We start from the raw sequence: 22,561 nt of genomic DNA, 5'->3' as shown, positions 1-22,561 counted from the left end.
CACTTTGTAAAACAGACAGGCATGCTATGAGTTAAGTCCAATGAGGTGCATGTCACCTGTGGACCTCCCTTTTTTTTTTTGACAGTTTTGTGGAGCTCCTGGAGAATAGCTATCGTCATACTAAATAAGTATTAGGTCCAAATGAACATATCAGCTTTATATTTATTTATGTTTATATCCCTTTATATTTGTGTGTGTATATGTATGTGAACAGCCGGCTCAGAGACAGTCCAGTGAAATTAAATATGCTTTTATTCAATATGCAAAAAGGCAAAACAAACCGAAAAATTAACAGGCTTGTCTTGTAACATAAATCCACCAAAGAGTAAAGCACAGTCTTTACAGCAAGCAGGCTTAGAGGCAACTATTAGACAGCTCTAGCCAGAGCTGCAGTCTCTCATAAGGCTTGGCTCACCCAGCAGGTCACAGTCCAGCAATGGAGCTTCCCTCTCGGTGTGCTGATGTCTCTTCCACTCCAAGCAAACAGCTCCACTGATACTTTCAGACCAGCTGCTTCATAAGCAGATCTGAAAGGGAAGTACCTGCCCTCTATAATTAACCATCTCTTCAGCTTGTCTCAGGCTGACTCTCTACATATCCCCCCCCTTGTTCCAGGCCAGGGGTCTGGACACCACGCTCTATGACAGAGGTTAAATCAGGCAGGTTTGAAAATATTTCTCGATTCCTCTGGGGACCCGGAAGCGACGTGTAAAACTCCATGTATGCTCAGCTCCTTCCCCTCTACCTGGTGGCATCCACTATGCTAGTCCTGGGCCCACACACAGATGGGCAAGCGGAGCCCAGAATACATGGCAGGGGAGGGTGCCGGGGGGGGGGGGGGTCGTAGCCGTTCCTGGTGGGGTGTGCAAGTAAATTGGCGCCAGCAGAGGCACCGGACTCGGACTGCATCCATCTGACAGCCAGAAATTGGCTTGTCAAATATACAGAACACACGCTCCCGGTAGCTGCAGCCCCTGGGAGTGTTTGGAAAACCCCCAACTGTCTGGTCCGTACGACGTATGGACCTGGCAGCGAAAGGGTTAAGGGCATGTTCACACCAGGTGCGGTAGGACTGCGTTTGGCAATTATTTCAGTGCAGACCCCCCAAATAATTGATAGCTTTGCCCCCTCCATTCATAGATTCTGTTTCATGCATAGAAGCTGTAGTATGGCTTTGCACCCATGATCCACCGATCAGGGTTGCAATGTTTTGCAGGCTCCCATGCAAAAAAAATATTTGATTCACAGTAAACTATCTAAGAAACACTGAAGCTATTCTAAAGTCAGAAAGTCCACTTAGTGTCACCTTTATGTAATGCTGCTCAATTCAACATATTAGTTAAAAGGACTGCTGTATGTCCTTCTATGACTTTGTCCTGTAGCTTGGTCTACAAGGGGTGGATTTGGGAATACCTGGCCTGCCTGATCAAAAAATAAGGATAAAAAACTGCGCTAACTAGAAACCAATATAAGCAGCTAGCGCACTAAAACAGACATGTGTTGTTAACCACTTGCCGACCGCCGCAAGTACATATACTGCAGCGGTCAGCCCCTCACAGGCAAAGTGACGTACCGGTACGTCACTAGCCTGTGAGGCTCTGGGGAGCGAGCGCACGCCGCCGGAGGCGCGCTCCCGCACGGTCCCCCCCCCCCCGCGCGTGTGAGCGGCGGACCCGATGTGTAAACAAGCCGCCTGTCATTCTCCCCTGTGTCGAAACAATGATCATACGGTTCTACTATGTAGAACCGTTGATCACTGTTCATATATCTGAAGCCACAGCCAATCACAGTTAGAATCACGCCCCTAGGGACACACATAGCCCCTCCCTCTCAAAAAAAGTTAACCCCTTCACTGCCAGTGTAATTTTACAGTAACAGTGCATATATATAGCACTGATTACTGTAGAAATGTCACTGGTAACCCCAAAAGTGTCAAAAATGTCAGTCAAGGGTCCGATCTGTCCGCCCCAATGTCGCAGTACCGCAAAAAAAAATCGCAGATTGCCGCCATTACGCGTAAAAAAAAAAAAAACAACAAAAATCTTTCCCTTTGTTAGTAAACGCGATAACTTTTGCGCAAACCAATCAAAATACGCTTTTTGCGATTTTTTTTTTTTTTTTTTACCAAACATATGTAGCATAAAACAAATTGGCCGAAAATGTTAAAAAATTTTGATTTTTACATTTTTTTTTTTGGGAATTTCATATAAAAAAATGTGAAAAATATTGTTATTTTTGCAAAATGGACGCTCTTTTTTTGTTTATAGCGCATGATCAAAAAATCGCACAGGTGATCAAATACCACCAAAAGAAAGCTCTGTTTGTGGGAAAAAAAAGGACATCAAATTCGTTTAGGTACAGCATCGCACGACCGCGCAATTGTCCTTTAAAATCACGCAGTGCTGAATCGCAAAATACCCCTGGTCAGGAAGGGGGTAAAATCTTCCGGGCTTAAGTGGTTAAGCAAAATAGAAAAAAATACTGTGCAGCGCTAAAAAATATACTGTATAATAGTATATATATATATATATAATAGTATATATATATATATATATATATATATATGTGTGTGTGTGAAGAAGCTATCCCAAGTCCCAAGTGAAATAACACAAATCATCCAAGGTGAAAAAAGTGATCCAAGAAGGACATCTGATCCCAACACCAACAGGGGAGGTAATGGTTGAGCGCTCACCGGAACATGTGGACCCAACTTATATGATAAAAGGGTCAGGAAGGCTCATTTATATCCTGCAATTCTTCAAGCTGTAACACCGGATATTCCAGTTTGTAGTCGGGGTCAAATTGAGACGAGTCTCCTCTTTCTCTCCAGATCACATAAAAATGACAATCCCAGACAAAACAAACATAGTGTAATTCCGCTTTGAACGATTTAATAAATGAAAAATACACTTACAAACATCCGGGATCAAAAAAGCAGTGAATACAGGTATACAGATCAGGCAATCTGTGACATAATCCTGGCTGCATAAGGCTAAGTCCTGACTCATCACAACTGATTTCTTCAGAGGTAAATGCCAAATGTAATGTGGAGCCTTCTAGTATATATATATATATATATATATATATATATATATATATATATATATATATATATATATAGATAGATAGATAGATAGATAGATAGATAGATAGATGGATATATATATAAAATATTTAATTCTAAAATACTATCCCACCTGTTTTAGGCTGCCCATCACCGCTGTGTCGGAGTCAAAATGGCGCCGGCGTGCGGACCGAGCCTCGTTTTCATACGGAGCCAGTGTCTCCCAGTCACTTCCGGGTTAAACCGGAAGTACAATAGAAGACCGCATCATCTCCAATCGGCTCGCCGCAATGTCATTGCATAGAGCGGGGCCATAAATACAAGTGGTATACTACTAACTAGATATAAGAGATCGCCCAATATTGAAACAGGCTGTATCGATCCACAATATCTAATTATAGGATGTAAGAACAACAATACATGTAAAAATGAAACTGAGCATGCATATAATAGACTGACATCTAGTGGACAATTGCTATTTTTTTTGTGGTCATCGCGTTCTGTTTTTTAATTTTTTTAAATATTTTTTTGCATTTTTTTTAAACATTTTTATTATTTCAATATAATTCTTTCTATTTATTGTGGGTTTTCATTCATTCTTGTGAATCCACTAGTGTGTTTCCAGTTGGAACTACACTTTTTACTTAGGATGCATTTTAATAGAGGATTTTACATTAGAGTCTGTTTATGACAGTTCTCTAATTTGTCTATTTTGCCCGATCAAAAGACTGAGGCGATGATGTTCCCTGAACTCCAGATTGCCAGTAGTAGGGAGAATTTTGGATGCAAGGTACCTGGTACACTACAGCTATACCTGGATGAAAAAACAGAACTTGTGGACAGGCTGGCTCTGTCTCTTCAATGCATTCCAATGCTTGACTTTGAGTCAAAAAAGGACATGTCAACTACTAAGTCTAAAAATGTTATTCAGAAAATCCGTACAATAACCAGTCAGCCTAACTCATAGCAGATGCTAATGCACATTATGTTCAACCAGTCCTGTGATCCACAAAGCCCTGCTAGATAGTACAGCCAGGTCAGTTTGATTAAAGAACCCCCGTTTCTCCTAAGCTGCTATTTGGACAATAAAAAGAGCTGTAGCACAATGATGACGTAATTTCTGTTCTCTTTACTCCTGTATATATGTTGACCGTGTTAGGTCAGCCATTGGTAGTTCGAATCTCGGCTGGTTAAGCAGGGACCAGCCGAGATTTGATCCACCTATGGGCAGGCTGATTGTACCCAAGTCGATTCAGCGATCTTCTTGGGTACAACCAGCATGTTGGATTTTTTTTTTTTTTTTAAAGGTATTCTATTGGTGTTTGCATAAAATAAAAAAAAAAAAAAAAACACAAACAGTAATTCCAAACCAATGACAACGAATAACAGGTACATCAAATAATAAACGATAGCAGATACAAACCAGGAGTACATACCATCCAAACAGCCATCACAATAAAACAGCAAGGAATGGAATCAACAGAAAAATAACCAACCCAAACCCGCCCCCCCCCCCTCCCTCCCTACCCAACCATCCGACCATATAGAACCAGAATCTAACAGTAGTACCAGCATAATAGCACATTGCACAGGACTAGGCCAATGTCTGGCCAACCCCCGTAACACAGGCTCTCCATGGGGACCGCCCAACTACACCTCCAAGGAGCCTGAGACCGAGTTCACCCATACCAACCAAAGCTTGTTAAATTTTTTGGGGCAACCCCTAGCTAGATAGGTAAGTTTATAAAGAGGTAGAGCGCCATTGACAATAGAGACCCAAGCCTCCACAGAGGGAGGGTCAGGACTCTTCCACCGTAGCGCAATCAATTTTTTGGCATAAAAGAACAAAATTCTAGTCAGTACCCTCTGAGACTGGCCAAGGCTCTCCTCTGACAAGTTGCCCAGGAGGCACCTATCCGGAGAACAAATATTCGGAAGAGCCAATTTCTCCTCCATTAGACGACAGACCCCTTTCCAAAAGACCTGAATCATAGGGCAGGTCCACACCATATGAAAAAAGTCCCCCTTAGGGGCCTGACATCTGGAACATGCAGCAGAAGGGAGCCTACCCATACAGTGTAGTCTATGCGGAGTGTAATAAATCCTGTGCAAATAATTAAGCTGAATCACCCTATCACCTGCCGCAATAATCCCTTCAAACTGGGATTCCAGTAGTTCATCCCACGCCTCCACCTCCAACTGTGGCAGGTCCCTGCCCCACCTTTCCCTAATTTTGGCCATCCTACCGTCTCTATCCAGACTGATCAGAGCATAATATCTGGAAATAAGCTTACAGTGATCGTCAGCCAAGAGCTCCTTCTCCAGGCGGGCCACGGCCAGGTGCACCCCTCTAAGACCAAATTGTACCGCCACTGCATGCCTAAGTTGCTGGTACAGGAACCAGCAAGAAGAGGGAACCCCCAGCTCCAGCCTCAGGATTGGGAACGACTTGAACTCATGGCCTTCGAACAGTTGATGAGCATACTTCAGATCAAAGGACGCCCACCTTCGGGGATCAGATAGCTTGTACAATTCAGGGAGACCAGGGTTATACCACAGCGGAGCATTAGGCGAATTATTAAAGGAGGAACCCCCAATACGTTTGTTGCAGATCATTGCAATTTTATATGAAAGCTTCAGAATCTCCGCACCCCCCGACGGATAGGGACCCCTCCGGTATAAGGAGTTGAGAAGGGCCTCATAGGAACCCATCACCGCTGCCGCGGTCGTAACCGCAGCATTGGGGAGGTCCGGGAAGAACCAGGCATGTACATGGGTCAATTGGGCCGCCAGATAGTACGCCTGAAGGTCAGGGACCGCCAGCCCGCCAGCAGTAGCAGGGAGCTGCAGAGTCCGGAGTGATATCCTCGCCGGCTTCCCCCCCCAAATAAACGTTAGTAATAGAGACTCTATAACCCTAAAAAGAGACTTGGGTAGGTACACCGGAGCCTGCCAAAATAGATACAGAAAGCGGGGTAAGTATACCATTTTAAAAATATTGACCCTCCCCATCAAATTCAGGGGCAACTTGGTCCACGTGGACAGCGTCAACTTAAGTCTTTGAATCAGCGGAGTAATATTATGGTCCACGTAGGAGCTGACCGGCTGTTGAACCGTCACCCCCAGATATTTAAATGAGGAGACTACCTTAAGCGGATGCGGAGTGTGGATCGTAGGGACAATGGTAGGATCAAATGGAAAAATCACTGATTTGGTCCAGTTGACCCTGAACCCGGAGTATCGGCCAAAATCATTTATCACCTGTAACGCAGCTGTCAGTGAATCAGTACAATCTGCCAGATAGAGCAGCATATCATCAGCATAAAGGGAAGTTTTTTCAACCAGATCCCCTATCCTACAACCCTTTATCCTCCCATCCCCCCTCAGTAGGGCCGCCAAAGGTTCAATGGCCATGGCAAACAGCAGGGGAGACAAAGGGCACCCCTGCCTAGTGCCACGGCCCACGGAAAACGAGTCAGAAACAACATTATTAACCCGAATCCGCGCCACTGGTGAGTTATATAATATCTTAACCCATCCTATAAATGTAGGGCCAAAGCCCATCCGAGCAAGGACCGCAAACAGGTAAGGCCATTCCACTGAATCAAACGCCTTATGAGTATCCAAGGACACCACCACCCTAGTGTCCACGGCCTCCGAAGGCATCTGGAGATTCGTGAAGAGTCTGCGCAAATTTATCGCCGTAGAGCGCCCGGGAATGAAGCCGGTTTGGTCCGGGTGGATAAGTTTAGAAATAACCGAGTTCACTCTATGGGACAGCACCTTGGCTAGGATCTTAACATCCACATTAATCAATGAAATAGGACGATATGACTCACAGTGTGTGGGATCCTTGCCCGGCTTTGGAATCAAGACAATAAGGGCCTCCCGGAGAGAGGGAGGGAGCTCACCCGCCTCGAAAGCCCCCCTATACATGTTCAACAGACGCGGAGTGAGGAGTTCCGAATAAGCGCGGTACCACTCAACCGGAAATCCATCAAGGCCCGGAGTTTTATTGGCAGCAAAAGAGGCAACCGCGGCCCCAATTTCTTCAGCAGAAATCGGAGCATCCAGTGCCAACCTGTCCTCCGCTTCCAATTCAGGCAGTTGTACCTGCAGCAAGTATTCGTCCAGCTCCGCCGTGGTATAGGAAACCTGAGAGGTATACAAGGACTCGAAGAAGGCCACAAAAGCCGTCTTGATATCCTCCCTAGATGTGCACAAGTGAGACTCCGCATCATACACAGCAGATATGGCCGTAACAGGGTGTTCAGAGCGGGAAAGATAAGCCAAAATTTTACTATTTTTATCCCCATATTCAAATACACGTTGTTTTTGATAGAGAAGTTTTTTCTGAGTTTTTTCAAGGAGTACCAGGTCTAGTTGTCTCGCACTGTCTCGCCAGAGGGAGTAATTAGAGGAGGAAGGGTTCCGAACATATTCTAGTTCCGCAGCCGTCACCTCCTCCTGCAGAGACTCCACCCGCCAGGCCCTATCCTCTCTCAACTGATGGATAATCCCTGCAACCGTACCCCTCATAGAAGCCTTGAAGGCATCCCAGACAATGTCCCCAGCAGCCGTCTCCGGATTAACCCGCCAGAAGTGGGCAATCTCCTTAGCCGTAGCATTAAAAAAGACCTCCTCCGTTAGCCACAAGGGGCTGAGCCGCCATGTTTGGAGGCCACGTGTCACAGAAAGACCAAATCGTAGCAACACAGGAGAATGGTCCGAAATGGCCCTAGGCAGATAGGAGACAGCCACAAGTCTGGGGAGCAAATCCGGAGACAGCAAACACATATCAATCCTAGACAGAGTTTTATGGGTGGCAGAGTAACAGGAATATTCTTTCCCAAGTGGATTCTTCCAACGCCAGCAGTCCACCAGGTTATACCTGGCTAGAGAAGCTGCTAACGATGAAGGAGGACCATCCTCTCCAGGACACCTGTCTAACCCAGGAGACAGTACAGAGTTGAGGTCCCCAGCCACTATCACTGGCCCCTCCGCCACCTGGAGGAGCTGGGACATCAAGGCGTCCCAGAAACCCATGGTAAACGGAGGGGGGACATAGACAGATACAAAGGTATACACCACCCCATTAATGAGTAACAGCAAAATTACATATCGACCATAAACATCAGTGACCACATGTTTAACCGAGCAACCCAAGGAGCGAGCAACCAAGACAGACACTCCCCTAGCATGAGTAGAAAACGTAGCATGAAAGGTGTACGCCACAAAGGCCCGTTTAAGAGCCATAGTCTTGGAGCCAGTCAAATGAGTCTCTTGCAAAAAAATTATATGCGGTTTGTATTTCTGAATATAAGTAAATACCAAAGCCCTCTTAACACGGTCATTCAGTCCCCTGACGTTCCAGGACAGGAGTGTCAGCGTCTCCTCAGCCATCCGAGCAGATGAGACAACAACAACCCCCGCCAGGGAAGGCAGCGCCCCCACGGGGACCATAGTAGGAGTTCTCCATAAAGGCCTCCAGGAAGTCAGCCAGACAGAGAAGAAGAATAAAAAAAAGCATACTGGTATAGCACAAAAGTACATAGGTCGGATAACAGTCCCCAAAAAAGAACAAACCCCTCCCTCCCCCCACCCTGTTCATGACCCCAACTGTCACAAACCTACACCCCAAACCAAACCAAAGGTAGAACCGTAGGAAAAGTACACGAATACTCCTAGATCAAGTGGACCTCCGGGGCCACAACGAAGTTCACGGATATGTAGCATCCAGCTTGCAGGAGTATAGAAGCCTCAAACACAGGAGTCCACTGGTTCCAGCAGCCGAAAAAAAATAATAATACAAAGTTCAGTGCTCATTAATGTCCCAAAAACAACAAGACTGTGGAAAAGGAACCTGGGCAACAAATCTCCCGAAGCAGCAAAGCCTCCCGGCAAGGGAGGAAGCACAGCACAGTAGGTATCGCATGACATTCAGCAAGGGATTAGGCTCTACCCAGCGAATCCATCCATTGGTCAGCATCAGCAGGATCCAGGAAAAAATGCACTTTGCCTCCGTGCACCACTCTCAGCTTCGCAGGATAAAGCATACTATAGGGGAGATGACGGTCCCGGAGCCTTTTCTTCACTCCCATAAAGGCCGCAAGCTGTTTTTGCGTAGAAGCAGAGAAGTCAGGGAATATGGTAATAATACTGTTGTTGAATCTCAGATCAGGAAGGTCCCTGGCTCTGCGCAGGGCCGCGTCTCTATCCCTGAAGTGCAGGATACGTGCCAGCAACGGTCTGGGCCTAGCCCCGGGGACAGGGGCCCTGGAGGGGACCCGGTGTGCCCTTTCGATTGCAAAGAGCGGGGAGAAAGTGTCAGGACCCAGGGACCTACGCAGCCAGTCCATCAGGAAATCCACTGCCTGTCCCCCCTCAGCCCCCTCAGGGAATCCTAAAAAGCGGAGGTTGTTACGGCGCAGGCGGTCCTCCATATCGCCCATCTTTGCAGCCTGCGCCCTCTGCTCATGCTGTAGATCCCGTATGGCAGCGGGGAGGGGGAAGACATCATCCTCCACAGCGCTAATCCTCTGCTCCGCAGTCGTCACCCTCTGCCTAATTTTACTCACGTCTTCCTTAAGGAGCGAGAAGTCCACACGGAGGGTGTCTATCTGAGACGTCAGGGAGGCCTGGCACCCCTTAATAGCGTCCATGATCTGGCGCAACGTGGGCTCTACCGACCGTCCAGATGACTTGCCACTCGCCCCCCCCCGGAAGGCCAGGGGAAGGCGGCAGTGCCGGCCAATCACCCCCCTCATCCGACCACGGCAGGAGTGGGCTATTAGAGGCCTCCAGGCCCGGCGACCGCGGGTGGCCGCCATCTTGGGCCTGCTCCGGACGGTCCGAGCTGCAGCCTGCCGGGGACGGGGGCACATCCCTGCCGTATTTTACCATCTCTGCACAGGTCCGGGTGGTTCCAGGAGTAGAAGAGAGGCCGATCCAGGTAAGTATATCGGCGGATGGAGCAGGATTGCTGAAAGGATTAGTCAGTGGCAGCGGAGCTCTCTAGAAACGCTCCTCACATCCCGTAAGTCGGACACGCCCCAGCTGCTCGCATGTTGGATTTTTAGCATGCGATTTCTGCCAGCGGTTATAGCTACTAGCAATCATCGTGATCTCCTGGCAGATATGGACAGCTCCCTGGGAAAACACAATAGGTCTGTGAGAGGGATTCCCCCTGTCAACTATGACAGTGTTGATGAGGGAATCAAACGTTTTTTTCTTGCAACCACAGGAAAATTGTATGATCTGTGGCTTAGACTGACAGCACTGTGCAAAGCAAAAGAACTATCATCTGATTGGCTCAGAACTGCCCATCCCTCTCCAATGTGAATACTGCTGTGCAGGGAAAGAAGCTGACGTGAAGAGATTCAGCTACTTCTACTAGTTGCATCTAAAAATCCATCTATGTGTTCTTAATACTTAACTTCACCAAAGAGTGTTTTCTGTCTAGATTTTAGCTTGAAGTCAACTTTGTACATCATTTTATGCCTTTTTTTAGTTACCTTTCTTTATTTTTTAATGTTGGACTAAATGCTATAAGACAAGTGGCATTAATCTTTGCCCCTTTTTCATTACAGACGTTATTATAAAGAAACCGATGGATTGAAGATAGACGTAGGTGCTTTCATGAAAGCTTTGGAGGTAAGGATGCTTTTTCCCCCTCTCCTGCGAATACGGTTGACTCATTACAATTCAGTAATCTCACTTCTCTTTTCACCAGTATGCCTGTGATGTCACGGGGGAGGTTGTGGGAAAACCATCAAAGAATTTTTTCATGTCTGCCCTGGATGAGATGGGAGTGAAGCCAGATGAGGTAACATGGCCGAATAAGGGCCGATATATCTTCAAGAATAATGGCAATAGACCTGCATCTGCTCAGTGGTGCACATGCATTTATTTAGACCCTCAAGTTAGAGAAATGAAAGGTTGGGTTCACTTGTAGGGAATCTTTCTATGTAGTTGTAAAATCTTCCTTGAGCCAGGATCACCTCTGATTGCTAAAGGCAATTAATATTGTCCCAAGGAGATCAGGATCATTCAGGTTATCACAAGTGATGTTTGAAATGAGGATCATTAGGCTGGTTATGGCCACCATCATTTAAAAGAGAAGCATCGGTTCCCCGGCGCCTCTAACACTGAGAACTGAGCGATCGAACACCGCAGACGGCTCGGTACTCACAGCTCCGTGAGCAGAGAGCTGCTGACTATTAGTCAGCAGCCCTGTACTCTGCCCCATCCTTGCTCCCCGGAGCGCTGGGCTATGGAGGGGGTGGGAGCGGCCAGCTCATGCTCTCAGCGGCTCGCTGAGAGGCTGAGCCAGGTGTCGGTCCAGGCATGTGGGCATGTCCCGACTCCATGGTTGTGATGACGCCCAAACCAGGAACCGGCTCTGTGACGTCAGCAGAGAGCGGACTTCAGCCTACTCTTTGCTGAAAACGGGTCACAGGAGTGCAGAACGAAAACAAGCTTTGGCTGTACTTCTCCTTTAATAGGATAAGTAGAAAAAATAGAATATTTTTTAATTTATTATTACCTTACTTTTAAATTATTATTACATTAGGTATAATTTAAAGCTTAAAGTAAAACTACAGGCTAAATTTTTTTTTTTTTTTTTGTTAGCCTTGAAAAGGACACCTGTGCCCTTGTTAAGGAGATTTGTCCTCTCTATTTGTCCCGTGTACCATTATCATTGAGAGTGAAAGTAAAAAGAAAAAAAAAAAATCACAAATTTTGGATTGTCCCCAGAAAACAAATAGAAGGGAAATCTTCCAGTTGGGGATACTAGTTCCGGTGACCAGGGGATCCTCAAGGATTTCCCTTAATTGTCAAGGATTCTCTCTCACTTCCAGTTTTGGCTATGGGACAGGAATTGAAGGGAAATCTCCCCAATGGGACACAAATGGCAAAAAATAAACTGACAGGGGTTATAACACTCCCTTACTCTATCCAAAATGGAAAAAAAAAGTTTTGCCTATAGCTCTACTTTCATTGGAACTTCAGTTTAAATCATCTAAATACATTCAGCTGCATTCATAAAAAAAGTATTCAAAGTCTTACAGTAGTTTTGTTTCTGAAGCAGCCACAACCTGAGTAGAAAAGGCTGTCCCATTCCACCATGTTGCAGAGACAGAGGGTTGTTTTCTGCAGGGAAGCTGTGGTCTTATTACAGAGGTCCAACACTCCCTTACTGAGTCAGACCTATAGCTCTAAGCTCTATAGTCAGCAAAGCTTATGGTTCCTGCTAATTGGACATCTCTGGCTCTGACCAGATCTTTGGTATGATACATGTTGTAGTTGAGTGCTTACTTAAGCCTTGTACACTCAAGTAGTTTTTTTTTTTCGTTTAACCCAGCAGGGCTGAATGAAAAAAAAAACTGACAGCTAACTAGTAATTAGTACAGTGATCTCCCTGCTGTGCTATTGTGTTCCGACAGGGGGACTGCCCTTCTGTCAGAACACTAAGGTCAGCGCTCTCAGCCATTGGCCAGCTTCTGTCGGATCAACTCCAATACACACGGGTCGATGTCCGGCAATAAAAATCGACTGATGCCGCCCGACATTCGGCCCGTGTGTACTAGGCTTTACTAAAAGGTCCTTAAATAAATTCAGTATAAATGAAGTTAAGGTTGCACCATGGTAGTCTTGAACACTACTTCTATTGTCTTTCACAGGCTGTAATGATTGGGGACGATGTGGTCAATGACATTGGTGGCGCTCAGAGCTGTGGCATACGAGCAGTGCTTGTGAGAACTGGAAAGTACAGGTTGGATTTTTGTGTGTGTGAGGACTACTTCTCAATGTATGTACAGTGTATATATATATATATATATATATATATATATATAAGAACACAGCCTAATGTTCCTCTTTTCTAGGCCTAGTGATGAAACCCATCCTCAAGTGAAGGCTGATGGATATGTGGACAACTTGGCCCAGGCTGTGGACATCCTACTGGATTCTGGAGGACCTGGTCACTGACCCACTGACAACTTATGTTCTAGCATTAGTGCCTCCAAATGGCTTCAGATGTCACCGCTGGAGGATATCATTAGGACTAATAATTGTATACTTGAATAAACAAAGCCAGAACTAATAGGATACCTCAATGGAAGTGTAGTACAGTTAAAACTAATGGATGGCCACTGTGGCCTTTTTGGGAGATAAGTTGATTTTGGAATGTCAGAAGATGTTAAAAATGTGAAACATTCAATCATCCAGTTATGTGCAAGAAAAAAAAAATTGCGTATGACTGGGTATTTAAAGTGAACATAACTTTATCTTATACACTAAGCTAAGTAAAAATTTACTTTGTAAAGAAAGCATGATTTTTTCCTTTAGCGAATGAATGAACCCCATTGTCCTAATTGATCAGATGGAGGTGTAAACACAAGTGGAACCTGCAAAACTGAACCAAGAGCAAGTGTATGTGAATCACAAGCATAGGTGAACAGATATAAAAATCATTTGGCAGGTAAAGCGGGGTGCTGTCTCACCACTTGCAATGATTTGTCTAAATAAAATGTGCCTCTTATGCTCCCCACCAACACCACCATGTACCCAACCTACCTTTGTCTATGAGATATAGTTTCTAATCTTGCAATCTTTGGCAGAGACTTCTCCACTTCCTATTATTTCCCTGTTGTCTCTCTTCTGTAAAGATGGCCAGAGACAGGCACTTGTCTTACCGAGACTTTATTTCTCTACGTGTCCTTAACTGCATCACTTCATCATTTGGACCTGTGATTGTGTTCTTCTTAACATGGTCCACAAGTTAGTGCATCTTCCAGTCTAAAGCAGCCTTTCTCACCATTTTTACACAGAGAAACCCTTGAAATTTTCTGGGGTTGAGGAACCCTTGGTAATAATTACTATATCTACAGCTGATGGTACATTAGTGTAATGATCAGTGAGAAGAATGCTTTTTAAATTTGTGGTAATTGGGAAGAATCCCCTCTTACAGAGATAACTAACAAGAATATTGGTGTCAGTGGTTACTTATCTGAGAGGCAGAACTTGCCCATTGCTCAAATAACCCCTAGCAGTCTCTAAGACAGGGTTTCTCAACCAGAGGTTGTGAGGGGTTCCTTGAGCATTAAGCGATTTCTGCCTCTCAGATAAATAACCAATGACACCAATTATCTTTTTAGCAATCTGAGAGGATTATTCCCAATAGCCACAAAGGTAAGGAGCATTCTTACCATTGATCATTACACTAATATACTGTGAGCTGTAATATAATAATTAGTAGCAGAGGTTCCCTGGAGACAAAAAGTTATATCAAGGGTTGCTCCATATTAACAAGGTTAAGAAAGGCTGTTGGAACCGTATGGTTCCAAAGGTTGAGAAAGGCTGTTATAAAGCATTCATCAGAGCAGTCCTACATAATCTGTCACAAGCTCAAATTGGGTGTATTGCTTGCAAATGCCAAGTACACACGATCCGAAAATTGGACGACGTTCCGTCCGTTTTTTTTTTGGTTGCTAGGAACTCTCAATAATATTCGCAAACGGGAGAGGTTACTTACGATACGAATTTTCTCGGACAATGATTCAAAAGCTTCCGGTATGCGTAACCACGCTGTAGCATGTGAGGGGAAATTATGTCTACTGCTCATGCGCTGTCTACTGCTCACCATTTTTTTCGGACAAACAACATACTGATAATACGATTATCGTACGATGTGTTATAATACGATCAAAATTTTTATGGTTGCACGACCGAATAATATTGGGCGAACTGTCGTGATCGCCTCTCGTAAGCTGTGTACTAATGATCAGATTATCGTCCGATCTTTTCAAAAGCGTTATTTTTCGCCCGATTTTCGGATCGTGTGTACGGGCCAAAAGGTAACACCCAGTATGATCCTAAGACTGTAGAGCTGTGTTGGACAGTTAAAAAACACAATGGTGTTAAAACTTATGCCAGCATGAGCTCTATAGTCCTTGTACATAGAAATTATTGGGTGATATCCTAGCCATGTGATAGGACCACAGAGCTCAGCATTTACCTCTGTAGCACTCAAGATACTGGGGGAGATTTAATAAAACTGGAGCACTCAGAATCTGGTGCAGCTGTGTTTTATAGCCAATCAGCTTCTAACTTCAGTTTATTCAACTAAGCTTTGACAATAAAACCTGGAAGATGATTTGTTTCTATGCAGAACCGCACCAGATTTTGCACACTCCAGTTTAAGTAAATCCCCCCACTGTGCCAAAATGCTGCATGTAGTGTTTTTGTCATTGTATGATCCACTGGCTCCATTAACATCATATTGGTGGATTACATTGCAGCAAACATAACATCCAATTGTATTTTTAATTACTATTGCTATGTCTTTATTTACAGCAAAGGTGTAGCCAAAAATCATCAGTCGTACATTAGACTTATTTGAGGTGTAATAAATGACATTGATTTATCAAATTTCTTTAGCAAAAATTATAATTCTTTATGTCAAAGAGAAATTCATTTTATTTTAACATGATTGAGTGCAGTTGCTTTTGTTTCGTCAGTAATGCTGTCATAGGTCGTTAAAAGCCTCAGTTCACACAAAGTGATATTTCAGTGATGTACCTTGTCAAGAGACAAAAAAGTAAATTGGGTTCTCCTGATTTTTAAGGCTCCATTCACATATTGGCGTCCCAGGTCTCCGGCAGAATTCTGCCTGCGATCCCGAATCACGGTAAATCACGGGACGCCTTGCGATTCCTGTAATTTTCAATGCCCCCCCAAGCATGGCGCGATTTTGCCGCGATTGTCACCTGACGAATTGCAGTAAAATCACGAATTGCAGTAAAATCATGCAAAAAGAATTGTGGGTTGCCTGTCACCCAAAAGAAGTGGAAGTGACCGAAATCGCACGGGCGTCCCACGATTTGCCATGATTCGGGGAGGCCAATATGTGAACGGAGCCTAATACCTCTCTGGCAGCCATATCTTCTACCTCCACTTTGTTCCTTCTTGGAGTGTTGGATGCCTGTGTGCCCTTCCAGGTGCCAAGGTTCCATCCTCCCACCCCTACCACTACAAGACTAAGAAGGTTGATGACGAGGTGAATATAGAAGGTCTTCTACTGTGGCGACTGTGGAGGAATTTCAGCAAGGATCTTCAGATATACCAACTTCTATAAAATATCTTCAGATAAAACAACAACTATAAACCTAAACCAAAGAAAAGCAAAATAAAAAGGAGGGGGAGGCAGAAGATAAGAAGACAAAGAGAAAGGAGAGAGGTAAAGGGTCCCCCAGTCAGGGGATCGGAAGATTTTAGTTAGGGAGGCCAAAGCTGGTTGGGTGCAGGGTTGGAAGAGTATAGGACCACCACGAGGATCACACCTTAAGAAATTTGACATAGGAGTCGCGGAGGTTACTGGTCATCTTTTCTTTGATCATAAGGGTCATCAAGATGCTCTTCACCTCTGCAAACGAGACAGCAGGCTTTTTCCAGGCCCTGGCAATCACACGCTTGGTGGCAATAAATAAGTAGGTGGCCAATTTCTGTTAGTAGGAAAATAGGGTTGGGATCGAACACTGTGGCATTGCTAATTTAGCATCCTTGCGGATAGGTATATTAAAAGGGTGTACAAGAGTCCAAAGACCCTGGACTAGAACCCCACCCACGAGGCGGTGACAGTACCACCAAATGTGCATTTTGTCTCCTTGCTGGCCACATCCCCGGAAGCATCCATCACTGTGCAACGGATTCGATTTGGTAATACAGGCCGGGACCCAGGCCCAGCGGACCTTGTAGGCCGCCTCAAGCGTGGCCATATTGAAGGAGCATTTTGCTATGCTGGACCAGGCTTTGTTCCAATATGCCAGATCAATACGGGACAGGTCTCGCTCCGACTTGAGCTCATAGGAAGGTGACGCAAGGAGCTCCACTTGCATTGAGGGAGGAATAAATCATAGAGCTGGTACCAGGGGCACCTGGGGAGTGTAAACAGATGTGCTCGAAAGCCGTTTTCTGGTAGGGAAAGGTATAATGGCCCGTAAGAGGTTATCCAGTGTCGCAGTTGAATGTTGCGGAAAGTTCCACCGAGAATGCCTCATGGGTCTCTTGGATTGAGGACCACGAGGGGCAGGTGTGTGACCCAAGAAAGTGTTGGATGAAAAGCAGATACCAGAACTAGTGCACTATAAGGAATCTCTAGTAGGACCAAATATGGGATGTGCGTGGTGGCCTGGAGCATGGCTAGCAGGGCAATTTGCGCTGCAAGGTAGTATTTTGCAATATCCGGAACACCATGTCCGCCGCGCAACCTATGGGTATATAGGGTGAAATGGGAGACCCTAGGGCATTTGTAGGCCAGAATAAAGGACAGAAGTTTCTTCTGGAGCAGGGGCAGGTAGAATGCTGGGACCTGGAATGGTAAGGTCCAGAAAAAGTATAGAATCTTTGGATGGATGGTCATCCTACATAGTTACATAGTAGGTGAGGTTGAATAAAGACAATAGTCCATCCAGTTAAACCTGTGTAGGTGTGTGTGGACGTATTCATTTCTCATACCCCTGAATGTTTCGATCCTTGAGATGTACGTCCAAGAGTCTTTTAAAAATAGCCATACTCCCCGCAGTTACTACCATTTGTGGTAGGGGATTCCACAGTCTTGTAGCCCTTACAGTAAAGAACCCCCTGCGTAGCCTGTGGTTAAATCTCTTCTCCTCTAAACGCATTGTATAACCTCGTGTACTCATGCATTCCTTGCGACTGAATAGTTTTTTTTCTATGCTCTGATCACCGTTGAGGTATTTGTAAATCGCTATCATGTCCCCTCTCACGCGTCTTTTCTCCAGGGAGAATAAATCTAGTGCTTCTAAACGCTCTTCGTAATTAAGGTCCTCTTATCCCCTAATAAGTTTTGTTGCCCTTCTCTGTACTCTCTCAAGCTCCAATACATCCCTTCTGAGGACTGGCGACCAGAACTGGACAGATTACTCAAGATGTGGTCGGACCAGAGTTTTATAAAGTGGTAGAATTATAGTTTTATCTCTGGAATAAATCCCCTTCCTTATGCATGCCAAAATTCTGCCAGCTTTGGCAGCTGAAGCTTGACATTGCATGCTATTGCCTAATCTATCTTCCACTAAGACTCCCAGATCTTTCTCCATTTTTGATACCCCCAGAGGTTCCCCCCTAGCTTGTATATTGCTTTTATGTTATTGGTCCCTAAGTACAATACCTTGCACTTATCCACAATAAACCTCATTTGCCATGTAGTTGCCCACTCTGTTATTTTGATCAGGTCATTCTGCAAGATTTCTGCCTCACGATGTGAAGTTATTGCCCTGCTCAATTTTGTGTCATCTGCAAAAACTGAGATTGAGCTACTGATTCCGTCCTCAATGCTACTTATGAATAAATTGAACAAAATTGGTCCCAGAACTGAGCCTTGGGGGACCCCACTTACCACCCCAGACCAGTCTGAGTATGCGTTGTTTATTACCACCCTTTGGACATGCCTCTTTAACCAGTTCCGTATCCAAGAGCAAAGCTTGCGGTCGATGCCTGTCGCCCTTAATTTATAAATCAAGCGTTTGTGGGGAACTGTATCAAACGCCTTAGCAAAATCCAGGTACACCAGATCCACAGGTCTCCCACTGTCAAGCTCACAACTAACCTCCTCATAGAATGTTAACAGATTGGTTTGACAAGAACGCCCCTTTGTAAACCCCTGCTGATGATGTTGTTTTCTTTAGCAAACTCTTGGATATATTCCCTTATCATCCCCTCCAGAAGTTTACATACAATTGACATCAGGCTCACCGGCCTATAATTTCCCGGGACATGCCTCTGCCCTTTTTTGAATATCGGTATCACGTTAGCTTTTCTCCAGTCCCTTGGTACATTTCCTGTCAAAATACTGTCAGCAAAGATCAGGAACAGTGGTCTAGATATAACCTTACTGAGTTCTTTAAGTACTCTCGGATGTACGCCACCTGGGCCTGGTGATTTACTTGTGTTAATTTTATCTAGCCTTTCCCTTATTTCACCCTCTGATAGCCATAGTGGCAAGTCCTGTGAAGTACTGCTAACCAAACCATCATGGTCAGTGTACCCCTCCTTTTCTTGTGTAAAGACTGAGGAGAAGAAAGCATTAAGCACAGTTGACTTATCCGTGTCCTCTGTAACCATCCTCCCATCATCGTTAATTATGTGAGCAACATGTTCGGACCTCGTTTTTTTTGCTGTTGATATATTTACAGAATTTCTTAGGGTTCTTTTTACTATCCTCCGCTATTTGTCTCTCAAAGTTGATTTTAGCCATTTTGATTTTGGATGTACATTTCTTATTTAATTCCTTGTATAGCTGGAAAGCCGATAACGTCCCCTTTGATTTATATTTCTTGAAGGCCATTTTTTTCCCTAATACGTTTATTTACATTACGGCTAAGCCAGCCAGGTTTGGCTTTGGCTCTTTTAAATGTATTTCCCATTGGAATGCACTGTGAGATGCATTTGTTTAATATGTTCCTAAAGCATTCCCATTTTTCCTCTGTGGTCAGTGATCCTAGGGTTTGGTCCCAGTTTATTTCCTCTATCATTGAGCACAATTTGGGAAAGTTTGCCCTTCTGAAGTTTAGGGTTCTTATGTTCCCCTCATGCCTTGCTATGTTGTGATTTACGCTAAATGTGATCATCCTGTGATCGCTAGAACCCAGGTTGTCCTGGACTCCTACATCTGAGATTAGATCTGGGTGATTAGTAATTAATAGATCCAACACTGTATTCATTCTAGTAGGAGAATCAACCAACTGAGACATGTAGTTGTCCTGTAAGGTTTCCATAAAGAGACGGGCCTTTAGTGAGTGTGCAGTCCCCTCTTCCCAGTTAATGTCGGGATAGTTGAAGTCCCCTAATATGATGACTGGCCCCAGCTTTGCCACGCTACCCAACATTGTCATAAATTCCAACTCTACCTCCTCCCTTTGGTTTGGTGGCCTATAACAAACCCCCACAATTACTTTCCCCTTTTCACCTTCCCTACGGAGCTCTACCCACACGGATTCTAACTCCATACTCATCCCTTCCATAATATCACTCCTTTCCACCACCCTCACATTATTCCTGACATAGAGACATACCCCTCCTCCTCTTTTTCCTTCCCTGTCCTTCCTGAACGCGTGGATGCAGCCAATCCAAGTAAATGTAGAGAATTGCCAAGATAACATGAGCGTCATAATAAATCATAAGAGGGGGTAGAAATTAGTGGCAAAAGGAGGAACAGGAAGGAGTCAGCTTAATGCCCAGGTAGTGCAGGGAGGAGCTTGCCCAATGGTGTGGGAAGATCAATTGAAGGCAGGGGCAGACTGGCAACTTTCGGCCCAGGGGGCAAGTACAAACCAGAGGCCCATGGTGCAGTGATTAGGCCCCCCTCCCACTCTGCCTCTTCCCATCCTCCTCCTGACCCCCATTCAAAGCTGAAGCCCTGCTTCAGATACTCTCTACTTACCGGCCGAATCCGGGTTCCGACCTGGCCAGCAGGGGGTGGTTGGGGGAGCTGGGACAGTTTGGTCGGGGGAGAAGAGTCTCCAGTGGGGTATGGAACCGGCCTCTGCTCAGAGACAGTTTACACCATCAATGCGGGGGGGGGGGGGGGGGGGCGTGTGCTCTGTCCTTGTCGTCAACCCGCCCTCAGTAGGTTAGTGACAGGGAATTTTTACTTTTCTTCACCAGGAATCCTTTAGGCATGTCTGTGGCAGAAGCTGTGCATTTTTTTTATGGGGCATCAGACAGGCCCAACGGGCAATTGCCCCCCTGGCCCAGTCTTCCCCTAATTGAAGGTGTGGGGCCAAGGAATCTGGGAGGGTAATGTTTAGCCTGGTTGTTTTGTGCGGTTTAACTCGAAGCCCAGAAATGTCTGCAAAGTGCAATAGAAGAGTCTGTAAATTGAGCAGGGAGACTATCGGATTAGTAAGAGTCAGAAGGGCATCATCTGCAAACATGTTTACTTTATAGCATTCATCTGCATACGGAATTCCATTAATGTTGGGGTCAACTCGTACAGCATTTCAGGGGTTCAAGGACAAGGATGAAGAGGACAGGAGATAGTGGGGATCCCCTGTCTCGTTCTTCTGTAAATGGGGAATGAGGGTGAAAGGCAACCTGAGTAGCAAACGGTGGCAGAGGGGGTATGAGTAAAGAGCTGCCAACCAAGTGAGGATTGAGTCCCCAACGCCCCAATGTTGTAACACGTATCACAGGTATTCCCATAATAGGGAGTGGAAGGCTTTGTATATGACAAGTAAAAGGAGGAAACCAGGGATTTTGTGTTGTTGTAACAAAGTGATTAGATGGACCACTTTCCGAACATTGTCCGCCGCTTGATGTCCAGGTACGAAGCCTACCTGATCCTTATGAATCAGGGTGCATAAGTACTTATTGATTTTTTAAAATCATTAACTGTTTATTTATAGGAATAATGGAAAACAGAGAGAACACATATATTACAAATCATTTTCTACAGCTTTTGATATATGAATGAAATACCCAAGAACAAACAGGGTTGCAAAACTCAAAAAACTAGAAATATAGCGATAAACACTGCCTAGGTTCGGGCTAACGATACATAATAAACGTAAGTCAATTATCATAAAGAAAAAGATAAGGAATGTGAAGGTTAATGAGAGAGGAAAGAAGAAAAGGCTGAAAGCAGGTGGATTATACCTAAAATCATACAAAATACCTGAAAGGAATACATTGAAATTAAAGGGATTGTAAAGTATTGCCCTTTTTTTTTTCCATAAAAATTATAAACATGTTATACTTACCTCCTCTGTACAGTTGGTTCTGCACAGAGCAGCCCAGATTCTCCTTTTCTCAGGTCCCTCTTTGGCTCTCCTGGCCCCTCCCTCCCTTTGAGTGCCCCCACAGCAAGCAGCTTGCTATGATGACAGGTCCAACAGGTCCACATCTGGTGACCCCCACCTAAGACACAGTTGATGAAAAACTTCCGGGTGAAGGGACTATTCGCCCAGACACAGAGCCTGACTGAGCTAGTCCGCCTGTCAATTTTCCACCCCTGGAATGCGCACTGCCGATAGTGCCGGAAAAAGACGTTCCGCCCATTGTAAAATACCGGCCACTTTGTTTGCCACTAAGGCACTTCTGGTGCCCTCTAGCATTCACATGCCATCCCTGAGGCTGACACTGGACCCTGTGTCACCCAGCATCCCCATGCCATCCCTGAGGCTGGCACTAGACCCTGTGTCACCCAGCATCCCTGAGGCTGGCACTGGACTCTGTATCACCCTGCACCCCTATGCCATCCCTGAGGCTGGCACTGGACCCTGTGTCACCCAACACCCTCATGCTATTCCTGAGGCTGGCACTGAACCCTGTGTCACCCAGAATCCCCATGCCATCCCTGAGGCTGGCACTGGACCCTGTCACCCAACACCCTCATGCCATCCCTGAGGCTGGCACTAGACCCTGTGTCACCCAGCATCCATGAGGCTGGCACTGGACTCTGTGTCACCCTGCACCCCT

General features: G+C 45.3%; 1 protein-coding gene across 1 annotated transcript in view; it reads left to right on the top strand.

Annotated features, from left to right (window-relative positions):
- The window catches only part of LHPP (phospholysine phosphohistidine inorganic pyrophosphate phosphatase), a 46,833-nt gene extending 33,526 nt beyond the window's left edge, over positions 1-13,307 (top strand). The window contains exons 4-7 of the mRNA XM_082267348.1: positions 10,654-10,717; positions 10,797-10,889; positions 12,748-12,839; positions 12,952-13,307. Of these exons, the coding sequence (XP_082123474.1) occupies positions 10,654-10,717; positions 10,797-10,889; positions 12,748-12,839; positions 12,952-13,054 (352 nt within the window). The 3' untranslated portion in view covers positions 13,055-13,307. The remainder of the gene's footprint in view (positions 1-10,653; positions 10,718-10,796; positions 10,890-12,747; positions 12,840-12,951) is intronic.
- Positions 13,308-22,561: the final 9,254 nt, after the last annotated feature.

This window comes from Pelophylax lessonae (assembly GCF_965119305.1).
Source record: "Pelophylax lessonae genome assembly, chromosome: 9".
Classification (NCBI taxonomy): domain Eukaryota; kingdom Metazoa; phylum Chordata; class Amphibia; order Anura; family Ranidae; genus Pelophylax; species Pelophylax lessonae.
This window is presented reverse-complemented; position numbering and strand designations above follow the sequence as displayed.